The following is a 24537-nucleotide window of genomic DNA, read 5'->3' as shown; positions in this document are numbered from 1 at the left end:
AAAAAAAAAAAGAAAGAAAGAAAAGATGGAGTCTGATAAATTTCTAGGCTCAATTCCAGAGAGTTCACCGCAGATGGCTTCTCAGTTCTCTAGACTTTTTATTAGGTGATGATGGAAATCCTCATTTGAAGAATTATGGAATAGTGCATCTCAAAATTTAATGTGCATAAAAATACGGAGGGATCTCGTTAACATGCAGATTCTGATTCAGTGCGTCTGGGGTGGAGCCTGAGGTTCTGCATTTCTAACCAGCTCCGATGTTGCTCCTGCCACTGGTCCAGGGACCACATTTTGAATTACCAGCCTCCAGATTTATACTGTTCGATGCAGATATTGAGCCCCTGCCATGTGGCTACTGTGAATTGAGATGGGGTGTTAGTACAAAATATACACTGGCTTTCAAACACCTTAATATGAAAAAAAAAACTGAAACAGCTCAAGTTTTAAATTGGTTGCATGTTGAAAAAATACTTGGGGTATAAAATATCTATTATTAAGATTCATTTCACCTGTTTCTGTTTACATTTTTAATGGGGCTACTAAAAATTTAATTTCATGTCATTCATATTATATTTTATTGGACAGTCCTAGTTTAATTTATACACAAATAGATATGGATCATATATTGTTAAAATTACAGGATCATTTCTAGAGATCCTTTACAGATTAAGACTTTTTTTTGGTTTGACAAGTTTCATGTTGACTTTTTTAGCTCATGTAGTAATGACATAAGATGAGAAATACCCTCACTCCTCAGAAAAGACACCTCTCTTTGGCTAAGCCCAGTGAAAGGCAACATTTTCAGATAATAGTGTGGGTGAGACCTGGGGCGCCATGGCACCAGTGTACCAGCTCGTTCTCTCTCTCGATGGCCTCGCCAAGCTCGGGTGGCCAGTTGCAGTTCTGTTCCTGCTCCATGAGGAAGTCCACACTCTGCCATACCAGCTCCTGATCTGAGGGCTTGAGGTGCTCGTGGTAAGACAGAAGCATCTGGAGAATGGACGACAAGCCATGAGCTGCTCCTGTATCAAGAAACAAAGCATACTTAATTCACACAATTGGGAGGACAGCCCACTTAATTTAGTGAAAAGATAATCACGGTATAAAAAAATGAATGGCAGTATTACTTGAAAGCAGACACAGTAAATTCAACTCCATAACGGTAAAGCTTTCTCTTTGCACTCAGGCCCTTGGAACTCCCCCCAAATGGCCTTAGTTTTTAGCCAGTCAAAAATGATTCTTCTGGGGCCCCTGGGCAGCTCAGTCAGTTAGGCGTCCAACTCTTCGTTTCAGCTCAGGTCGTGATCTCTGCGTCGTGAGATCGAGTCCTGCGTTGGGCTCTGCACTCAGCGGGAAGTCTGACTGAGATTCTCTCTCCCTCTGCTCCTCCCCACCCCCCTCTAAAAAATAAAATCTTAAAAAAAATTCTTCCTAAAATTTAGTCATAATACTTGAAGGTACCTTTCTTTTACTGGATTTTAATTAGGTAAAAAAGCTTTCCAGGAAAATATTTATGCATTAGATAGCAATCTGGTTTGTGCTATACATGTGAATGACTAGAATGTTAATTTCTCTAAAAAGATGGAAAATGAAAGGAATAGTTCTATTAAGAAACTCTAGCAGACACTGCCAGTGCCCTGCCCATCACCTCGCCCACACTCACCATTCTGGGGCACCTCTCCTCCCCAGCTTCTACCTCAAGCATTTATCCTTCTGCCTGAGGCTTTCTCTGGCCACAGGGGTATGCCCAGCCCACAGGGACAGGACTGAGGTCCTAGGGAATTAACAGGTCTGGGAACAGCCCTCGACCCAGGAAGCAAGGAGCTGGTGGATGAATACCCCAGCTTCCTCACCATTGGGGTGGGGCAATTCTGAGGGACGTTCTAGACAGTCTTCAGGGTCCCCAGTGGAACAAAGCCTCAGTTATCCACAGCTGTTCACCATTACATCCTCTATTAACCTCTTTCTCTACCCTGTCTCACTTCCTCAGTCCTTTATCAACACTTTCTAGGATCACCTTCCAAATAAGCCATTTATACCCAAATCCTTGTCTCAAGGTCTGATTCTAGAGAAAGATAGGAACTTAAAGGTTCTTTGAGAAATCTCTCAGAGAACTACTAGTCTATAAGCTCATTGCTGAAGTTGGGTACCCTCATTAGGTACAGGCTGTTGGTAAATGTCCGGGGATCACAAAGATAAGTGAGCAAAAGTCCTCATCCTGAAGGTGCACAAAGCCCACTGAGGCAGCTGGACAGGCAAACCACTAATTACAGCGTGAATTGATAAAGGCTCCAATAAAAGCATGGCAGGGTGACCTGATATGAACCAATTTTGCTTCAGGGTAAAACCTGAAACATGTGAATGTTTCTCCAGAGAAGATTTTTTTTTTTTTAAGATTTTATTTATTTGACAGAGAAAGACACAGCGAGGGAGGGAACACAAGCAGGGGGAGTGGGAGAGGGAGAAGCAGGCTTCCCGCCGAGCAGGGAGCCCGATGCGGGGCTCGATCCCAGGACCCTGGGACCATGACCTGAGCCGAAGGCAGACGCTTAATGACTGAGCCACCCAGGCGCCCCATCCAGAGAAGATTTAATAAAACCTTTTTCCAAAAGCGCAGTTTCTCAATAGCTCTGATGATGTTTGATCAGCCTTGAAGTCTAGGTGTATTACAGATAGTTGAAAGGGTTGGGGAAGGCCAGGCATTCTGGGCAAAAGGAACAGGGACAAAGATTTTGAAGATTTGAGAGCACTTTGCTTGTAGGAGATTATACAGGACAGAACCAGAAAAGGGGGAGAGACGGAGCTTGAGTTTGGAGAAAGGAGTAGGTGATCTACAAAGGGCCCTGTAAGTCATGCTCAGGAGTGATGGGGAGCCACTGAAAGACTCAAAAGGGGAGTAACCAATTTTCACTCTACAGGCCTCATGTCTCAAGTAGCCATTATGACTTAGTAGTCTGTTATTATTATTATTATTATTTAAGATTTTATTTATTTATTTGACAGAGAGAAAAACAGTGAGAGGAAACACAAGCAGGGGGAGTGGGAGAGGGAGAAGCAGGCTTCCCACCAATCAGGGAGCCCGATGCGGGGCTCGATCCCAGGACCCTGGGATCATGACCTGAGCCGAAGGTAGCCGCTTAACCGACTGAGCCACCCAGGCATCCCAGTAGTCTGTTATTAATCCACTAATATTTAAACACTTGAAAATCTCAGTGGCTTCATCCTGTTTCCCTGTACAGAGGCACCGTTGGCAATGAGTGTATAAACCGTTCAAAAACTTTTGGTGAAATTCAGCCAATGAACTCACAATCTAGAATAAGGATTTTAGTCTTTAGGGAAAGCAATCATCAAAATAGCTACGTTTCTGTCAGACTATGAGAACAAACATTAAATTGTGATTTGTAGTATCTATTAATATTCGTTTTTAAATGGCATTTTAAAGTATTTCTAGTTAAATGAATAGTGATGACCCAAAATCAAAATCTTCTAGTTTTTAGTCAGTGCGGGTATTAAGAGGACTTTGCTAACACTTTCACTCACCCAAGTATTCAGTTCCATAGTAAGAATACATCAGGGGGAACGGTTTCCTTTTTTTCATGGCATACTGCTTCCCAGAGTCCAGAATCGCCTGGCAAATTGATTTGATCTGTGCTGGGGTCAGTACCTGAGTAAGGAAATCAAGAAGCAGAAGTCAAATCAGGATCTTCTTTTTTTTTCCACAGACACTGGATTTTCTCCTTAAGGTCCATCAGCATATTCCCCAAATCCTTTTCCTCTTATGTAAATAAGCTTAGCCAGTAGTAACTTTTTGTTTTTAAACAACTGATTCACTTTTTTTTTGTCAAGTTTATCCACCCTCTTCAGAAAATTTGCTGTGTTGATGGGAAATACACATTTTTATTGCCCTAGGCTTCTATAAAATGCAAAGACCACTTTACCACGGTTATATCATTAATCCTTGTCACGGGAACAAGAAATTGCACAGAGAACAAAGACTGGGCCTAACGGATCATGCTTAATAAAGCTGTCACTCCCAGTGTGTGGCGCAGGTCTGGCCCAGACAATGGGCCTTCGGTCTGTGTCATTTAGACTGTGCTAATAAAGCACAGCTGCATGACAGACTCACGGTAGCCTCTGCACTCCCAGAACGAAACCAAAGTCCAGTAAGTACCAAGACAAAATCACTTTCAATATCAAAATGACTCTGAATAGAGAATGGCTAAAATGCAATGACTTGCAGTCTTCCATATTTTACTCAATCTACCCACAGTCCATTCTTAGGACCCTAGAGATGAAAAAGTCCTCAAGCCTACAAAGCAGTGTTGAGTTTATTAGGATTCTGCTTAGGTGTGAGAGGTTCCTCAGGGCAGATGAGATGCTCCCAGCTCCCTCTGGCCCACTCCTTCTACCTCACCATGACTCTTTGGGGGAGCACTTACCACCTGGGGTGTTATGCCTCTGTCTCTGTCTCTCTCTACTAGACAATCAAGATGCCACAAGACTATGGCATCTCACCTTTTTGGTATCCTCAGTACCTAACACAGAACCTGAGGGGGCCTTTGGGAATAAATAAGTGCCAGGTTTTTACTGGCATGAAAAGCAGAGCTCTCCCTCTCTCCCTTCCTTCCACAATTATTTCTTAAGCCCCTACTATATAACAGGAAAGCTGTTCTAGATGTTGGAGGTATGACAATGAAAAGATTGACAAGACCTCTGCTCTCATGAAGCCAAACTTCCAAAAACGCAGACCTGGTCCAGAAAAGTACCAGTCAGAATAACCATGGCCACTGCCCGCCCCCCACCTGCCCCTCCAAAAATCACCTGAAGTTCAGCCTTAGATTGAATGAATCTAAGATCAAAGAAAAGTCCATTGGATTTTGGCCTCTCTCCTCACACATCAAGTTTTTCTGCCTGATATCTACCATTATACTCACCAATTCCTTCTGAAATAAAGTACTAATGATTTTTTTTTCTTTTTCTCTCCCTCCCACCCTTTCTTTCCCTTTCCTTTTTTCTTTCCTTTTTTCTTTCTTTCTTTCTTTCTTTCTTTCTTTCTTTCTTTCTTTCTTTCTTTCTTTCTTTCTTTCTTTCTCTCTCTCTCTCTCTCTCTCCCTCCCTCCCTCCTTCCCTCCCTCCCTCCCTCCCTCCCTCCCTCCCTTCCTTCCTTCCTTCCTTCCTTCCTTCCCAGGGTTTTGCTCCTCTGATACACACAACACAAGAAAGGCAAAATATAATCCAGATTTTGGCCTCCTCAAATCTAACATTTAATTTGGGAAATTAATTACATAAAGAGGAGGTTGTTCATTAATTAATTCTGCCAATTAACACTTCCTGAGTTACTATTCCAGTGAGGCCCTAAACTTGGTATTATGGGAGAAATTCTAGAAAACCCAGGACATATTTTTTTCCTTACAGGGAACTTACTATCCAGCACTGGAGATGAGATGTAGCCAGAAGTCTACCATAGAACAATTTAAGTTCATGAGCCTAAGGGTGGAAAGAAAGTAATGCAGAGTATGTAACACAGACAAGGAAGCACTGTTCAGCTTCACTAAGACTTTACTATCTCGTTTTCTATCTGGTTGCTCAGAAACAATGATGTCGTGGCTTTCAACTTAAATTTTCCTTCTTTTAGCAACCTATCTCTGTCTCTTGGCTGTACTCCTCCTTTCTGCCTAAAATTCCTGAAGACTCTTATCTTCCCAGACATTCCTGCCATCATTATAAGGCTCAACCTTGGGTCTTTGCAGAGCTGAACAGCAAATTTCTCCTAAATGATTTCCTACCCTGCATCTACTCAAATTGCTACCCCAAATTTTTATTTGCTATTAAAAACACCTTTTCCTTTGTGCCTTTATCAGTGCCAACTGATCTTACATTGAGTCTCACTCTACAGAATAGCTTCCATCCCCAGTCCCATATCAACCCCTCCAGCCTGGCTTGCCCTCAGAAACATGCTAAGAGACTCGAATGGCATGGATTTCGTAGGACCCTGACCTGGTCCCAGCCCACATTTTCCTGGCAATATATCTGGCTCTTCAGATGAACTTAGGTCCTGTCTGCCAATATTGGTTCTGAATCCATATGACAAGAAACAGTTTTTGTGATAGGAAAAGATCACTGGGGTATGTATTCATTTGAATTACTAAAATTCTCCCTATTTTACTTCTATGCTACTAAATGAAAATCAGTTTATTTTTTCCTCGGTTGAGCATTTATTCATGTTCTCTGTGTGTGTGTATTTGTGTGTGTGTGTGTGTTCACCTGCTTGTTTTAAATGAAGGAAAAAAATCAACTTAGATTACATGTGGTGCCCTCTTCCTTTCTTTCCATCCCTAACCCACAGCCTAGAATAGAGCACGAGTTTATAAAGTATTTCAAAACCTCCCCAGTCATGCATCATGTCTGCGTGGTTTCCTCTTATCTCTCGGGAACACTGTGAAAAACAAAGAAAAACCGTGCTAGTTTGGCTAGATAAAGACCAGTTATGCATGCAGTTCTTTATCTCTGAGAACAGACAAGACCGACCCTTGGGTTTATCGATCAGCAGATACAAAGTGAAAACAGCGCTTATCAAAAGTGTGTGGAGGAGGAACACTGAGGAAGAGAGTGCTGTTTCTTTCCCCCTGAGCAAATAGCACAGAAAGAAGAGATGCGGTGGGAGGGGCTCATCCTTCCCTCATGTGTCTGCTTTCTCAGGCGTTGCGCCGTCCCCTGGCCCAGGGAACGAGGAAGTGGCATTTCCAGTGGGGGGAAAAAGTGACAGGATGGCAGAGAGGGGCTTCCTGCCCATCAGGCCTCTACCAAAACAAACCCAAATTCCCTCTCCTGTATTTGTAGCACCTAAGGCCTATGTGTGTGTTGGTATCTTGGATGGATCTGGTTCTTTAAACTGTTTTCTACACTGACTTAAAATAAATTATGATAATGCAAGAATGCAAAGCAAGGCCGTGGTGGCTTGATTTAAAGTTTTGTTAGTTTAACTGATTCCCTTCACCGATCCTCAAACAGAGGTGTCTATGGTGGGCTCTGGGTTTGAAGAGCTGAGAGATAAAGCCCATGCTATGCTTCTTGGCCCTACCCGAGGGTTGTGTGGTAACTGAACCATCTCCATGCCAAGGAGTTTCATTAAGGAAACGGATGATGTGACCCAAGCCACACAAACCTTCCTTCGCCACAGACCCCTTTCCCAGGCAAGTGTCCCGCCCACAGGCCCTCTGAAGTGGCAGCCTTTGCTAGCTATAGACCAACCACGGCCAACATGATCAAGCAATAGTCCAAAATGTCCTACGTGTGTGACTGCTCATCTACGTGGAATGCAGAAAGCCACGCCTATGTCACACCAAACACATAGTAAGAATCTGATATTAATGGAGGCGTTTCCTCCAGCAATTTATTTGACCTCAATTCTTTGTCTACCACCATATGTGCCCGCACAGGCTTCTGTTCGGAGAAAAGAAACAAGCCATTTGACTACCAATGAACATCAAAATGACTTGATGCCCATGGACAATAGCTTTGAGGAAAAGGCTTTTGAATTGTCAGAACCTGGGTATTTTCGAACTTCAAATTGATGCCATAAAGAATACACTTGAAGGACACAGAGAGTCAGGATGGAACTAAAAGCTGTTCAAGGTATGAAAAGCTGACACAGAAAGGAAACCAGGAAGTTGAAAGTCAGTGTGGAGTCCCTGCTCTCCTTCCTACACCCCTTGTGCCGAGCCTTAGGAGAGATCCTATAATCCACTGGATAGGTTTGGGGATTTATAGGTAAGCTAGGATGTGTGCCCTCTGCTCCCTCCTGGAATTGGGGAGATGGAAGCCTCAAAGATGTGTCTTTTGCCTCAGGGTCTAGGACCGGTAAAAGAGATAACACTGCATGGCACATCCCTGGAGAGAGCCAGAGACAATCCTAAGTTTCCTGTGCGCACCATGCTGAAGCAGGAAAAAAAATATCCCATCCCCCAAAGTAAACTTATTTTTAAAAATTCTCTGTCCAAATAATCTCAAACTAAAAAGTTAGGGAAACTTTTTTTTTTTTTAAGATTTTATTTATTTATTTGACACAGAGAGAGACAGCACAAATAGGCAGAGTGGCAGGCAGAGGGAGAGGGAGAAGCAGGCTTCCCGCTGAGCGGGGAGCCCGATGCGGGGTTCGATCCCAGGATCCTGGGATCATGACCTGAGCCGAAGGCAGCCGCTTAGCCGACTAAGCCACCCAGGCGCCCCTAGGGAAACTTTTTTTGTACCAATATTCAATATTCACAAGTGGTTAGGTTTTTTGTTTGTTTGTTTGTTTTGTTTTTTTACTTTTTATGCCTTTTGCAGGTTGTGGTTTGGTTGGAACCTACTAGGTTACAGAGAAGAGCCAGGCCTTCAGAAAATCTCTGCAGGGGGTGGAGATTTACCTCAGGTGTTGAGAAGACAAAAACTGAGGGAAACTCCTTTGAGGCAGAAGAATCTTAAAGAGACATGACAGGGCTAAGGGACAGCTTTCAAGCAGGAAACAGATCTTGATGAATCAAACAATTCCCATCTTTTGCAAAGCCTGTGCAAGGCACTCTGGGGGAAGATGTAATCTTAATAATTAGACTAATAATACCCGAACCATTTAAACAATGAAACACTCAACATTTGTTTAAATTCAAAAGTCATGACCTATAGGGGTAACGTGGAGGGAGTAAATATTGGGGGCCTCATAGATGGAGAGGGATCAGAGTTAAGCTTTGAAGGACAAGTAGGAAGTGGATAAATAAAAGTAGCTGGAAGGGTGGGCATTTTAAGCTGTGGGATGGGGAAAACTCTGGGTATTAGGGCAATGCCTCTCAGACCCAATGTGCAAATTACCTGGTGCTCTTGCTAAAATGCAGATTCTGAGTCAGTCGGTCTGGGAAGGGACCAGGATTCTACATTTCTAACAAGCTCCCAGGTGATGCTGCTGCTGCTGGTCCAGGGAATGCACCTGAGGTAGCAAGGGATTATGGGAACACAGAGGCTGGTTGCAGCCGAGGATTTCTCCTGGGAAGGGTGAGAAATATACTGAAGGAACTGTAGTAAGTTCCCAAAGACATTCAAGGAAGTAAGAGAGAGCACCTGGCAAGAACACTGCACACCATAATTTAAATGATCAGAATACCCAGAGAAGAGAAGCAAGCAACAAATGGTAAATTCTCTTCCAATATGCTGTGTGTAGGAAAAACGTGTCCAAATTTACAAACCCCAGTGGAGAGTTCTCTTAGCCAATGTAGCCAGGTTTGTTATTTTCTTAATTAGTCTCCAAACGGGGGGCACATGTGCTGGTGCAGAATGAGCAAGTCCCTTCCATCTGGTTTTCCTGATGTTTCCTGACCATTATTATGCTGGGTGATGAGGAATGGGAGGGGGGGGGGATGCTCTAGTTAATGATTATCTTCCAGTTATTAAAGGCATTCAGCGGGGAATTTCAGTTATAAACATTTGGTCCCAGATACCATTCAAAGTTGTTTCTTTTCCCTTCTCATGTCAGGAAACACAAGCCTAGAAAACACTGGAAACCAGAAAAGAAAAACAGGTTTTACCCCATTCTTGCAGACTGACTGCTGGCTTTAAAGATTTATTACAAGTACCTGGTAACCCAGTCTGCACCAAGGGCCACTAGATGATGTCATTGTTTTCTGTAAGACACTAAATGTCTCAGAGACTGAGCTTCCTTATTTATGGAAAGGGGATCAGAAGGACTTGCCCCACCTACCTCCTCAGGTCCTGGGGAGACCCCTAAAAAAGCACTTGCCAATGGTTGCCGGCACACTGCAATCACCTGGGGAGCTTTTAAAAATTGTGATGCCCCGGCCACACCCCAAACCAATTAAATGAGACTATCTGGGCATGGGACCCAGGCATCAGGATTTTTAAATCTCCCCAGGTGATTCCGAAGTTTGGGGACAGAGGGGCTTGAGACACTGCTATGAAATATTGAATAAATGCAAACAGAGTTTTTAAAAGCAAATAATAATAATAATATGATGCTGATGATGATCGATCATGATGAAGAAGAGAAGAGCTAAAGGAAGGAAGAACAAAAGACCTCCCAAACAAAAGATACTCCCAGGTAAAAAGAAACACCCTTGGTGTGAATCATGGGGGAGTGGAGGGAGAAACCAGATATGTCACATGAATGGATACGCTGGGTCAGGTTAGAGGTCCACTGAACCTCATCCAGTGTTTCCAACACAGGCACCAATGCACATATTGTAGGACAGTCATGGAGAAACCATAGAACACAGCAGACAATACATTGGACTAGGATTCTGGAGGTCTGGGCTTGAGATCCAACTCTGCCACAGTGACCATGGTTCAGTCATCAGAACTGTTGCCTCATCTTTTTTTTTAGGGGGGGAGGGGCAGAGGGAAAGGGAGAAATAATCTTTTTTTTAAATTAACATATACTGTATTATTAGTTTCAGAGGCAGAATTTACTGATTGATCAGTTGCATACAACACCCAGTGCTCATTACATCAAGTGCTCTCCTTAATGCCCATCACCCAGTTACCCCATACCCCCTCCAGCAACCCTCAGTTTTGTTGCCTATGATTAAGAGTCTCTTATGGTTTGTCTCCCTATGTTTTCATCTTATTTTTTCCTTCCCTTCCCCTATATTCATCTGTTTTGTTTCTTAAATTACACATACGAGTGAAATCATATGGTATTTGTCTTTCTCCAACTAACTTATTTCGCTTAGCATAATGCCCTCTAGTCCCATCCATGTCATTGCAAATGGCTAGATTTCATTCTTTTTGATGGCTAATACTCCATTGTGTATATATACCACCTCTTCTTTATCCATTCATCTGTCAATGGACATCTGGGCTCTTTCAATATTTTGGCAATTGTGGACATAGCTGCTATAAACATTGGGGTGCAGGTGCACCTTCAAATCACTATGTTTGTATCCTTTGGATAAATACCTAGTAGTGCAATTGCTGGGTCATAGGGTAGTTCTATTCTTAACTTTTTGAGGAAAGTCCATACTGTTTTCCAGAGTGGCTGCACCACTTTGCATTCCCACCAACAGCGTAAGAGGGTTCCCCTTTCAGGGAGAAGAGAATCTTAAGCAGGCACCACGCCCAGCATGGAGCCCAAAGCAGGACTCGATCTCATGACCCTGAAATCATGACCTGAGCAGAAATCAAGAGTCAGATGCTTAACCGACTGAGCCACCCAGGTGCACCTCCTCACCTTTAACATAAAGAAACTGGACTAAAATCTACCCACGAAGTCAGGGCTTTTTAAAATTTAGTGTGCCTTAAAAATCACCTAGTGAGCTAGCTAAAACACAGCCTCCTGAGCCTTCCCCTCAGAGATTCTGATTCAGTAGCTGTGGAATGGGGCCTGAGATCGTCTGTTGGTAGCAAGCTCTCAGGTGGTGGGCCTGCTGCTGGTCTGAGAACAACACATTGAATAGCACTGTACTAGGTGACCCATAAGTTTCCTCGGGGCTCCGTACTCTTGTTCTCTAAGAGATAGGAGGAGTCTGGCTCTTGAATGAAAGAAGGAGCATAGCATGATGATAAAAAATAGGGGCTTTGAGGTCAGACAGACCCGAGTTCTGGACTTAGGTTCATCACTTTCTAGCATTGTGGGTTTAGGCAAAGTTACTTATACAGCACTCTCCCCATATCTGAGGTTTTGCTTCCCGTGGTTTCAGTTACCCTCAGCCAACCATAGTCCCAAAGAAGTGATCCTCCTCCTGATGAATCATCAGAAGTCAATAGTGGCCTATCGCTAAGTCACAAGGCCTGCGTCATTCACCTCACTTCAGCTCATCACGTAGGCATCTTATCTCCCATCAGCACAAGAAGGGTGAGTACAGGACAATATGAAATTTTGAGAGAGATCACATTCACATAACTTTTATTGCACTATTTTGATGTAATTGTTCTATTTTATTGTTAGTTTTGTTATTAATCTCTTTGTGTGCCTAATTTATAAATTAAACTTTATTACAGGTATGTATGTATAGGGAAACACAGAGTATACATAGGGTTCAGTACTGTCCGTGGTTTCAGGCATCCACTGGGGGCCTTAAAACATATGCCCTGTGGATATGGCGGGGGGGGGGGGCGCTGCTATATTTTCTAAGCCTCAGTTTACTCACTTGTAAAAAGCAGCAACAATAAGACCTACCCATCTCACTGCATTGCTGTGAGGATTCCGCATAAGACACTTAGCACAATTCCTGGCATACAGCTTACAATACATGTAAGCTATCCGAAGTTCAATTAGTGACTCAACTCCCACCATTCAGCACCATTGACCTTGGGATCAGGATCGCTTAGGATCTCTCTCATAAGGTAACCCTGCTGTTGCTCACCTCTCACCCCCATGTTCCACCCAAGGACGAGCTTGTGGCAGTTGGCAACCTCAGTTGTTGTAACTTCTAATTTATAAACTGGTAATGGATAGCCCTTCATGTCTGTGTATTTACTTTTCTCATCACCACACTTTGAGCCTTTCACTGTCCCACTTACCCCAAGCCACGTTTCGTTGCTTCTGTAAAACAGTTCTCAGGTTTATCTGGTTTCTAGACAAGTCTCTGTCACTAACTATGTAACTTTAGACCAATCGCGTAAACCCTCTGGACCTTGGTTTCCTCTTTTGAAAAAACAAGGAGTTAAGCTGGTCTTTAATGTGTCTTTCAGCAATGATATTTTGTTATTTTGTGATTCAACACTTTAGGACAACTATTTATAAATCTGTCTATACTCATTTGGGCTCTAATTCTGGGATGTGGATGTGATGGTCTGTTTCAGCGGTTTCATTTCCTACAGGCTAGGCCAAAGGTCCTTTGCAATGAGATCATAATGCATGTTTTTAACCTGTCCTCTGTCCCGGCCGTTATCAAGACGCATATTCTCTTATGTACTTTCTTCCTAAGTAGAAAGTTTAAAGAACTAGAAATTGTTTCAGCCTCTCGGCACTGGCTACTTGAATAGTCTCTGGCCTCCCGATGCCTCTAAAGTGAATGGCTCTGTTATTAGGGCCGGATGCATAATTGACATTTCACATCAGACCCTCCTCTAAGCCAGTGCTTAATGAATGAGTCATGGCAGTGTTCTCAAACTGTGGTTCGACAGACATTTTCTGCAAGTGCTTGCTGGGTGTACAACACTGTGCTAGATAATACAAAAATACAGAGACAAGTGGTTGAGTACAATCAGGTATATAGTAAAGGTCTTTCCTATTTGGAAAGGCCAATTCTGATTACATATTTGTGGCTTCCACCATTAGTTAGCTACTCAACATCCACTCTCCCCTTATTACTTGATAACTAGATCTCAATTTTATTAGGGTGACAATCGTGTTTAGCTCCAGGTTATAAATAGTAAATAGCCTCAGCCAATCACATCCATCCTTTTGTCTCTTGCCAGATAGTCCGTTCTCAGCCTTCCTTGAAGCTAGGCTTGGCTATGTAGCCTCATTTTGATCAATGGGGAAATCTTCTGGGGCAGGAGCTTCTTAGAAAGCTTATTATTTCATGATAAATGGAAATAAAGTGGATAGACTTGGCTGTTAGCTGCCTTTCCTCTTTTTGGTGCCTTGGATGTTTATGTGAGGCCTGGAGCTGTAGCAACCATTTTGCCTCCTGAGGCAATGAGCACATGGATCAAAGGCCAACATTCAAAGAATGATGGAGAAGAAAAAAAGATCCTGGGGTTTGTGGATATCATTGAGCATGTGTCCTCCAACCAGGACTACCTATCTCCAGACTCTAGTTAAAAGAGAACAATTATTCCCTTTTTAAAAGTCACTGTTCATTGGGTTACTTACTGCCAAACTCACATCAACTGGGTAGCCATAAAGTGCCAACCTAACAGGATGGCTAGCATTCATTTCCCTGTAAAGCAATTTTTGCCCACACGTACCTCTGCTTCCACGGAAACCTCTAGCTCCACAGCTCTTTAAAGTAAGGTTGTCTTACTCTGTCTTACTCTGTTAAGGACAAGAAGGTCCCCAAATCTTCATTAGATTTGAGCTTCCACAAATTCCAAATTCAAATGCAGTTTCCAGCCCTGACAGCACTCACAAAGTTGTGATTGATTTTTTTTAAGTGCTATCCTAGAGCCCAGAGACAAAGCCTGGGAAGCAAACTGTCACCTTTGCTGCCATTGCCCTGGATGATACCCCTTCTCCTTCCACTTATCCTGCTGTAGGTCAGGGAAAATGGACGCTCTCCAATATGTCACCATGACAGTAGATCCTCAAATCCTCAAAGTCAATTTGGGAAGACAGAGAGGCAGCCCATGGGAGCCTCAGCAACAAGTGCTGTGAAGCAATTACCTGCTTTTCCAGGAACCAGTGTCACCTCAACTTAAGTGATTATGTTATGTGCTGCCTACGTTGTCACTTTAGAGAGCTAGTCATGAAAATGGCCATGGAAGAAGAGTATCTGAACAATTTGTGACATTTTAAGGCTCAATAACTCTTTCACTGAGATACTTTTGACAGAACAAGCTGAAAGGGTTTCTTTTGCCAAGCTTTTGGACGTGGGCCTATAGGATTGATGGCTGCCCTGAAGGTCAGAAACGGGAGGGAAGGCAGAGTTTCTATAAAACTGCTTAGATCTTCCCCCACCCCATATCTTTTTTTTTTTTTAAGATTTTATTTATTTATTTGTCAGAGAGAGAGACAGGGAGAGAGGGAACACAAGCAGGGGGAGTGGGAGAGGAAGAAGCAGGCTTCCTGCTGAGCAGGGAGCCCAATGCGGGGCTCGATCCTAGGACCCTGGGATCATGACCTGAGCCGAAGGCAGGCGCTTAATGACTGAGCCACCCAGGCGCCCCCCCACCCCATATCTTAAAATACATTTTAGTAAATCTGTTCTTTGGGGTTAAAGGAACCAGTGTGATAGAGTGTGAGTTTGGCCATGAGTGGTACCTTTCCTGTGTGCAAAATGAAACCTAAAGCTGCTGGGGTGGGGGTGGGGTGGAGTGGGTGACCATGGCTGAGAAATTCAGAATTTCAGGCTTTGTCATTATATGACCCTGGGCAAGTGATTTAACCGCTTTGGCTTCATGGTTTTCATCTATGAAACAACACTGCTGACCAAGAAACTTCCCATGACCTTTCTGGTTCATGATTTATATGCTTTATAAGTATGTGCATAACTTTCCTTCCTCCCTTCATATTCACATAGCTATTGCAGAGAACCCTCTGTGTAATCATGTCCAAAGTAGTTTTGTTAGTCGACGTTGCGTCTTCAGGTGTTTGAAAGGGAAAATGATTGTGGTTTACTGTTTTCTGGCTTCTATTCAGAAAGTTTTGGCAAGGGATCTTAGGAGAGCTGGATTATAAAATTCAGATAGAATCGCTTTCTACATAACCAACACACTGAAAAAGGAGATCTGGGGGTGACCTGGGCATGAATATGTGATGGGAGCAGCCACCACCATCCCTGGGTAGGGATCAGGCAGCTATGATGAACAAAAGTGTCATTGTGGCTAGTTTTGATTTTCACTTTACCCCTAAAGGAAGGAGAAGGAGGAGGAGTTGGCTCTGTGGCTGAAGACAGAAGAATGAAGTAAATTGACACCTTTACTCTGTTAAGGACAAGAAGGTCCCCAAATCTTCATTAGATTTGAGCTTCCACAAATTCCAAGTGGGTTGCTGTCAAATGAATGGAGCTAGGGAGGCTTCTTCCTGTTCCTTAGCGAGGCTGCGGTGAGCAACTGGGATATATAGCCAGTACTAAGCAAAGCAGGATTTATAACCTTTTAAGTTAGTAAATAAGGCCCTTGTATTATACAGGGTTTATTCTGTAAATATTTATTGAGCCCTCCTATGGCTCACCAGAAGACCATCAGTGAACAAGAGAGACAAATCCCTGCCATCAGTGGAGATTACAGCCTAGTCTGAATAAATTCATATTGTGCTCCATATTTTATTACCCCAAATATGTCTTATTCAGCCACTTTCCATCATTTGTTATTATTTTAATGTGGCTGTCTTCATAAAAAGTAAATTGTATGCCTCATCTCATGTTGCCTGGGGAAAGTTTAACAGGAGATGAAATCCATTCACAGGCACCGATGTTCAGCTGAGGGTAATCACCAGAATCGTGACGATGGACACAGGAAAGAAATTTTCAGCTGGCCAGCTGCTATAACTTATAATTACATGAAAGGGTTTAAAAACCGAGGCCCCACTGTAGACCAAGATTTTATGGGAGGTGGGGTAGACTGGACACTCCTATTTTGTAAAAAGCCTCACTCACAATGCTGGGATACAGGCACTGCTTAATAGGGCTTTGCATTGCAAATCCGGCACTATTTAATATTGCAAATTGCACGGGTGGTTGGAACAAAGAACTCAGCTTAATCTTATGTGGTTCCCATAGCTTTGCTGTATTTATACCTGGTCACAGACTAGACTTTCAATTACAAGCTTAATGCCAGGTACCCTCACTATAAGTTTGCTTTGTAAGTTGCAACACAAAATACTACTGACCGTTTAGCAAGTTTTGAATAAACAAAAGCATGCATCCCCACAATACTGAGTAGCCCCATGTCTCATATGTAAAGTGGGTAGGTACATTAAATATATAATTAATTATGAAGAGGTACTTACAAAATAAGGTCTCTCAATTACACCATAAAGGAACAACTCGAGACAAAATTTATCCAGGTGCATGCATGTGAGATCTATATATCTATATAAATATATAGATGTTTACTGTGAAAGATGTATAATTTGGACTTCTGCTACAGTACATCAGTGTCCAAGGGAAATAAGTACCTAGGTCCACTTGTATAAGAATGTCCACAGCAGCTTTATTCATAAGAGTTTATTCATAAGCTTATTCATAAGACTTGGAAACATCCTAAATGTCCATCAAGGGGAGAATGAATGAATAAACTGTGGTATGTTTACACTATGGAATGCTACTCAACAATAAAAAGAGAATGAATCACTGATACATGCAACCACACGGCTGGATCTCATGAACATGTTGAGCAGAAGACTACTTGCTGTATGACTCCATTTATATGAAGTTCAAGAAGAAGGCAAAACAAATTACAGTGATACAGAAGGGTGGTTACTTGCTTGTGTCCTTTGTTGGGGGGGGATGGGGGCAAGTGGTACTGAGCGGGATAAAGGAACTTTCTGAGATGATGGAAATGTTCCTTTTCTTAATCTGGGTAGTGAGTATTTGAGTCATACAGTGAAATCGTTGAACTATGCGCTTAGGATTTGTACATATTGCTATACGTAAACTATGCTTTTTTTTTTAAAAGATTTTATTTATTTATTTGACGGAGAGAGACAGACAGAGAGCACAAGCAGGGGGAGTGGGAGAGGGAGAAGCAGGCTTCCCGCAGAGCAGGGAGCCCGACGCGGGGCTCGATCCCAGGACCCTGGGATCATGACCTGAGCCAAAGGCAGACGCTTAACAACTGAGCCACCCAGGCGCCCCATGCTTTAATTTTTAAAAGCAGAATAAGTCAGGGTATTGAACAACATATCTGTCAAATACTAGAACAGATGGTTTCACTGTTAATACATTTTGTCTGAATGTCAAGATCCTTTGGTTATAAGACACTAACCTTACTAGGTATCCTGAAGAAGGGCCTTCCTAAATCTTGTGTGAAATCTGCCCCTTCTGGGCAAATGAATTGCATAGAGAGGCACATTACCTCTGGGATGATGCAGCCCCAGGCCAAGGCTTAGTGACCAAAATACAGAGGCTGGATTTCACTTCCTTTTCCATTTTAGTCAGGTGCTCTTATTCAGGGCACCACCCTGCTAATCACACAGGGCTGCCTGGCTCTCTGAAAGGAAGCTGGAGAGCTCCTGGAATCTAAGGGCAGCCAAACCTACGAAGGGACTAATACTTGGACCCAGAAATGTACCAGGCCCCAGGTAGTGTTCTCTCTCTTGATGACACTGGACTCCGCCTCTTTCTTTCACTTTCCACAGACCCATTTTTCCTACCTCTCTATGGCTGAAGGTGACTTCCCCTTACACTATAACACATACTGGCTTCTAAGTTTTATAATGTCCTTCAAATTTAGCCACACTGCAGGATCATTCAGAACCACTGAAACCCAATTTCAACTTCCTGAGAGGGAATCTGACTGGCTTGGCCTCAGTCAGGTGGATTTACCCCAATTGCATCAACATGGGTGCAGAAGTCCAGCCAGAGAGGGAGCAGGACTGTTTCACAGAGAACTGGGCATATCTGGAGCTAGCCAGACTTGCCCAGAGGATCTACTATACTTGTATCAGAGATGCATTTAAGTGAAATTATTAGAAAATCTGACTTCCAGTGGCTTAATCAAGTAAGAAGTTATTTTTTCTCATATAACAAGGTCTGGAAGTAGCGTACTGCTGATACTGTTTAGTGGTTTTTGACATCAGCCAGAATGTCACAATTCTCTCTTCCTTCCCCCACGTTGGCCCATAAGCAGAAAAAGGCTGCTGTAACTCCAGACACCATGTTTATATCCCAGGCAGGAAGAAATGGGGAAGGGTAGTACCAGTCATATCCATTCTTTTTTTTTTTTTTAAATCAGGAAAGCAAAAGTTTTCCCAGAACTCCCAAGTCAACTTACACTGACATGTCATTAGCTAGTAGTATGTGGCACAGCCACCCTGACAGAGAGTTTGGAAAGTCAAGTAATTATCTGAGAACACTGCTATGTCAAATAAGATTAGGCTTCCGTTAGTAAGGATGATGTGGAAAATGGATATTTGGTAGGCAACAGACAGTGTCTGTCACCATAGTGAACTTTAGGAATCCATATTCTCTGGAAAAATTTATGTTAGCCATTTGTGATCGTGTCTGAACACAGGTGATGGAAAACATAGTTAATTTTTTAAAATTCATTGCTTCTCACCACACACTAAGCCACTGTGTATGTATGTATATATATATATATATATATTTCAATTTTGCACTCCACCATGCAGGATTCTTCAGCTAGGATTTGCATTCTATTTCAAAAGCTGTCATGGAGGTAATTGGTCAAGGCAGGTTTATCGGCTCCCAGACTCATTATCCAACCACTACACAAATGCCTCTTCTATACAGATAATACAGGATTATAGGACAGATGATTAAAGGAGCTCATTTTCTCTAAATATTCCGCTATTTCAGAAGTGATGTCAAAGATAATTATTTCAATATATGTAAATAGATACTATTCCATTTTATATCCAGTCCCTAGTGCAAAACAGGTGCGGGAGGTGAAGGGAGAGATTCTGAGTGACCAACTGCAGGCAACCTTTAGAAGGAATGGGTGGGACTGGATGGCTTTTAGGTGTCCCTCTATGCCTGAGATTACCCTTTCTAAATGGATTGCAATCATGGTCTCTCCAAATCACAGGGACATTTCCAAGAATCGAGTCTAGATTAGTGCTACTTTGCAACCAGAAGATGATGTATTCTATAAGGTGAGAATAATGCCATGGAAAAGGACAGAATGTACTCACCCACATGATAAATACAGAAACTCGAATCTTCTGATGATTTTCACATATGAATAAAATTGTGTTAAAAGACTATTACCACTGCTTTTTATGTTTAAGTACTTATAAATACATTTAATAGCAAAATGGGGGGGGAGATATGTTAATCATGTGGGGGGATCTTGTTTAGATATTTGTTCATAGAACATATATTCATGTTACAGCACATCATTCATGTTAATCTTTTTTTTAGGTTTATTTTAAATTTTATTATGTTATGATAATCACCATACATCGTTAGTTTTTGATATAGTGATCCACGATTCATTGTTTTCGTATAACACCCAGTGCTCCATGCAGTACGTGCCCTCCTTAATACCCACCACCAGGCTAACACATTCCCCCACCCCCCTCCCCTCTAGAACCCTCAGTTTGTTTCTCAGAGTCCATAGTCTCTCATGGTTCATCTCTCCCTCCGATTTCCCCCCCTTCATTTTTCCCTTCCTTCTCCTAATGTCCTCCATGCTATTCCTTATGTTCCACAAATAAGTGAAACCATATAATTGACTTTCTCTGCTTGACTTATTTCACTTAGCATAATCTCCTCCAGTCCCATCCATGTTGATGTAAAAGTTGGGTATTCATATTAATCTTATTCTTTTTATTTATTTATTTGAGAGACCAAGAGAGCACAAGCAGGGGGAGCAGCAGAGGGAGAGGGAGAAGCAGACTCCCCACTGAGCAGGGAGCCCCATTCGGGGCTCAATCCCAGGACCCTGGGATCATGACCCAAACTGAAGGCAGACACTTAAGGACTGAGCCACCCAGGTGCCCCTTTGTTAATCTTATTCTTGCTTCTAATTTAAAAGTATAAGGAAAAGCCACAAACTTTAGGGAGCCATTTATAAACCAATGAGAAAAGAGTTCTAAATATTTGCAGTTGGAAACTGTATTAATTATCTGTCTTTGGGCAAGTCACTTTTGCTGTCTGGATCTCAGTTTTCTCATCCGTGAAATGGGAGACATTAAAGGACCTTAAAAACCCTTTTCTTAGGGCACCTGGGTGGCTCAGTCGTTAAGCGTCTGCCTTCGGCTCGGGTCATGATCCCAGCGTCCTGGGATCGAGCCCCACATTGGGCTCCCTGCTCAGCGGGAAGCCTGCTTCTCCCTCTCCCACTCCCCTGGCTTGTGTTCCCTCTCTGTCTCTCTCTGTCTCTCTCTGTCAAATAAATAAATACAATCTTAAAAAAGAAAAAAAAAAGCCCTTTTCTTGCTCTAAATTTCCAGGTTTCTATTACTCTGTTAAAGAAGTTTATCCAGGGAGCCTGGGTGGCTCAGTTGGTTAAGCGACTGCCTTCGGCTCAGGTCATGATCCCAGAGTCCTGGGATCGAGTCCCGCATCGGGCTCCCTGCTTGGCAGGGAGTCTGTTTCTCCCTCTGACCCTACCCCCTCTTGTGATCTCTCTCTCTCTCAAATAAATAAATAAAATAAAATCTTAAAAAAAAAAAGTTTATCCAGATCAGTTTGTTCTGGTGGCATCAAGCCTTCACTCCCAGTTCTCCAGTGTTGCCTTGAGTCTTACACTTCTTCCTTTAATTCTGTGAAGTTCCCCAGTATTCTGCTGGTAAAACTCCCCCTTTATTTTTATTTTTGTAGATTTTTAGTACAGTATTCCAAAAGGTTATATATAAGAATAGTACAAATTTTCCCATGTACCATTTACCCATAGTCATGTTTTGTTAGCATTTTGTCACATTTGCTCTATCATTCTCTGGTTTTGTAGGGGGCATTTTAAAGTTGCCTTTACCCCCAAATACTTGAGTATATATTTCCTCTAAATGAGGAAATTCTCTTATCTAACTACAGTATAATTATCAAAATCAGGAAATTGAACACTGATATAATGCTATTATGTAATCTACAGTCCATATTTAAATTTTTCCAATCATCCCAATAAATCCCCCTAAAGATTTTTTTTTCCCTCCTGTTACAGGATCCAATCCAGAATCACACCTTGCATTGAGCTGTCATGTCCTTTGGACTTCATTAATCTGAAACAGATCCTCAGCCTTTGTCTTTCTTGACTTTGACATTTTTCAAGAGTACAAGCAATTTATTTTCTTGGCTATCCCTCAATTTGGATGTGTACAATGTTCCTCATGATCCAATCTGAATTATGCACTTCGAGCAGGAATATCCCCGAAATCATGTCATGATATTTGACCCCTATTGGTGCCCCCACTTTTAAAATTAAGCTACTTCAAGTTGAATTCCTACCATCTGAGATTTTAAAGAAGTTATGACTAATTTAAGGCTTTAGTTGCTGAAGACCCACAGGTTCTTTTAATGCAGTTTCAGTGGTAACATGTGTCATCACTTGGGCCTGGCTCCATCCCAGCTGGGAAGCAGGAGTTTGGGCCAAAGACGACCAGTGATAAATAGACCATGAAAGTCAGCTAAGTCAGGGGAGGGTAGATGGGTAGGTCCAGGAAGTCAGAGTCCATGAGGTCGAAGCCTGCAAGCGCCAGTCAACAAGGATAGTAAGCACTGACTGCGGGGCGGGGGTTGTGGGCTCACTGCCCAGCATTATAGAGCTAATGGGTGGAGCTGGCCCTGGGCCCATGGGTGGTAGTCACAGACCTCAGTGGAGGGCAGGAGTAAGGTGTTTCTGGCTATGGCAGATTCTGGGGTGACAGCACTATCTCGCATACCTCAAGGTTGGCATTACTCTGCAATTTCCCCTCACTCTGGACCATTGCTTCTCAAATCTTAATATGCACAAGAATTCCCTAGAGATCTGGTGCAGGTGCAGAGCCGGATTCCGTAGGTCTGGGATGAGGCTTGATATTTTGCATTTTTAACCAATCTGTCCCCATGTCACGCCTGACCACGCTTTGGGTTTCAAAGCCGTAAGAGAACACTGTTTTTGGCTATGGCAGCAATGGATGTGCCGACGATACCCCACATACATTGGAGTCCGCATTTATGGGAAGATTACCCTCGATACCATCATCTAGAAGCTTCACTGAATCAGCCAGTTCAGAACACACTGAATACCCTACTGAGTTATTTAAATCCCAAAAAAGCGACTCCAAAAAGATAAAGAGGTGACAAAGGCAAAGGAGACATATTTGGCACACTGCCTAGCCAGAAATAAAGTGAAACTCTGTACACATTAAGCAGTCAATAATGGCTTTCTAGAAAATAAGTTCACATAAAAATCTCATTTTGATAGCCCTGAAAACATGCATGTCCCAAGAAAGGGGGGCTATACCCCTGGCTGGGGAAGTGTTGGCTTTGCATCAATCCTCGCTTTTTCTATAGAAAATTATAGTCTACCTACATAACAAACCTGGTGACTCAGGCTGATTTCCTTTTAGCAAGCACCTCTAAATAGGCCCGGCACAGTCTTCCCATAATACTCCCAGATGTTCTAAAACAGAGAAGGTTAGAATTGAAGGAACAAGGGCATTACTCACAGGAAACACGAACCTGCTTCTTTAACAATTCACATTTCTGGCAAACTCTTTAAAATCAGTGTTTTTTGTAAGGCTCTGCTTTGAAAAGGCAAGAAGTGCCAGTTGGTATTACAGCTCTGTGGCAGGTAAATTTAGGACATGGCAGCAGAAACACTATATGAAAAGCCAGTCTAGCAATGCAGCAAATTGTTTACTACATTTGCTTTCAATTAAAGGGAAAGGAACTTCATCTTCAGAAAAAAAGATGCTGTTTTCCTCCAGCAGAGGGAGCCTATGCCAAAATCAACCCTGAAGTACCAGTGTTCATACGTTCTTGTCAGAGTGAAGTAAGGGTCATTTGCCCCCCACCTCGCAAAAAAAAAACAACCCTCAGTTACAGTTTATTGAAGCACAAAAGCATGACAATGGACTTGCAATAATGATTTCAGGTGTTCCATGAATGCTTGCTTAGTGACTAAACGCTCTGCCTCCTCTCTCAGGGAGCCTTCTGTTTTGGTGACTTCTCATGCACACATCATGGAATGTCAGCATTAAATCACACACCTGGCTTCTGGGAGGAGCCCACTTAGTAAACTGAGTTTGGTGGTGGAGGTGCAGGGCTAACTTCAGTTAAGGGTCTCCTATGGCACATAATTTATTTTTAATCTTCACATCATCCCAGAGAAAAGAGCCCCATGCCCTCTTGAGAGGAGGCAACTAGTGATTTGCTTATGCTCACACCCCTAGGAAGTGGGAAGGTTGGATTCTTGTTCTAAATCTTCCTTCTACTGGAGTAGGATTATACATCCATAACTTTGTTATGTAACTGAAAGATTTCTCATTGTGGTGGAGCATACTTCCCTGCCCTACTGATGGGCTCTGCCATGCAAACTGCTTTGGTCAAAGGAATGTTAGTGACATAGAAGCTTTATTTTTCTTTTTAAAGATTTTTAAAGTAATTGCAACCCGGGGCATGAACTCACGACCCCGAGATCAGGAGTTGCATGCTCTTCAGAGCCAGCCAGGTGCCCCCATAGTAGAAGCTTTAAACATGCCTGCATAGTTTGTCTTGTCCTGAAATACATGGAGTTGGGCTGAACCCTACCTGCAGCCTGGAGCAGAGCCACTCCACCTCCAGATGACCTGCAGACCATCAGCCAGAAAAATCAATATCTGTTATTGTAAGCCACGGAGATTTGGGATTGTTTGTTACAAAGTAAATTTGACTAATACAATGCCGTGAATTATACCTAGCCCCAACTTGCAGATGAGAATACCGGGGCATTTAAATGGCTTACTCAAAGAGGAAAGTAATTTCCCAGGGGCACCTAGTAGAGTCCTTCTGATCTCTCATTGGCCAGAAACATGTAACATGGCTACCTACACTATAAGCGAGGCTGGAAAAGTATCTGGCATTATGATTCTCTACTGTGGAGAGTAGGGTCCCCCATCCTAGAGAAAAGAGATAAAGGGTTTTTGAATGGCCATTTAACAGTATCTGCCATCCCATTGTTGTCAGGCTCCAAGGCCCATTATCTTCATTACCCCATGTTGTGTTCTATCATAAGTAGGTAGAAGCTACTTGGAAGTCCCTTCAACTTGATTTTGGTGAGCTCAATATGGTGGCATGATTT

The 24537-nt window shown here is 42.7% G+C and overlaps 1 protein-coding gene across 2 annotated transcripts in view; it reads right to left on the bottom strand.

The window, feature by feature from the left end:
* The window catches only part of LANCL3 (LanC like 3), an 87844-nt gene that overhangs the window by 13817 nt on the left and 49490 nt on the right, over positions 1-24537 (bottom strand). The window contains exons 1-3 of one of the 2 annotated variants that reach the window (XM_035002944.1): positions 22938-23460; positions 3541-3664; positions 825-1022 (exon numbers count right to left, since the gene is read on the bottom strand). In XM_035002944.1, the coding sequence (XP_034858835.1) occupies positions 825-1022; positions 3541-3598 (256 nt within the window). In that variant the 5' untranslated portion in view covers positions 3599-3664; positions 22938-23460. Of the gene's footprint in view, positions 1-824; positions 1023-3540; positions 3665-22937; positions 23461-24537 lie in introns of those variants that run through there. The other variant, XM_035002940.1, reaches the window with a different exon arrangement.

This window comes from Mirounga leonina, unplaced genomic scaffold (genome assembly GCF_011800145.1).
Source record: "Mirounga leonina isolate KUSES-001 unplaced genomic scaffold, KU_Mleo_1.0 Mir_101609, whole genome shotgun sequence".
NCBI classification, from domain to species: domain Eukaryota; kingdom Metazoa; phylum Chordata; class Mammalia; order Carnivora; family Phocidae; genus Mirounga; species Mirounga leonina.
Note: the sequence above shows the minus strand (reverse complement) of the source record. Positions and strands in the feature narration are given on the sequence as shown.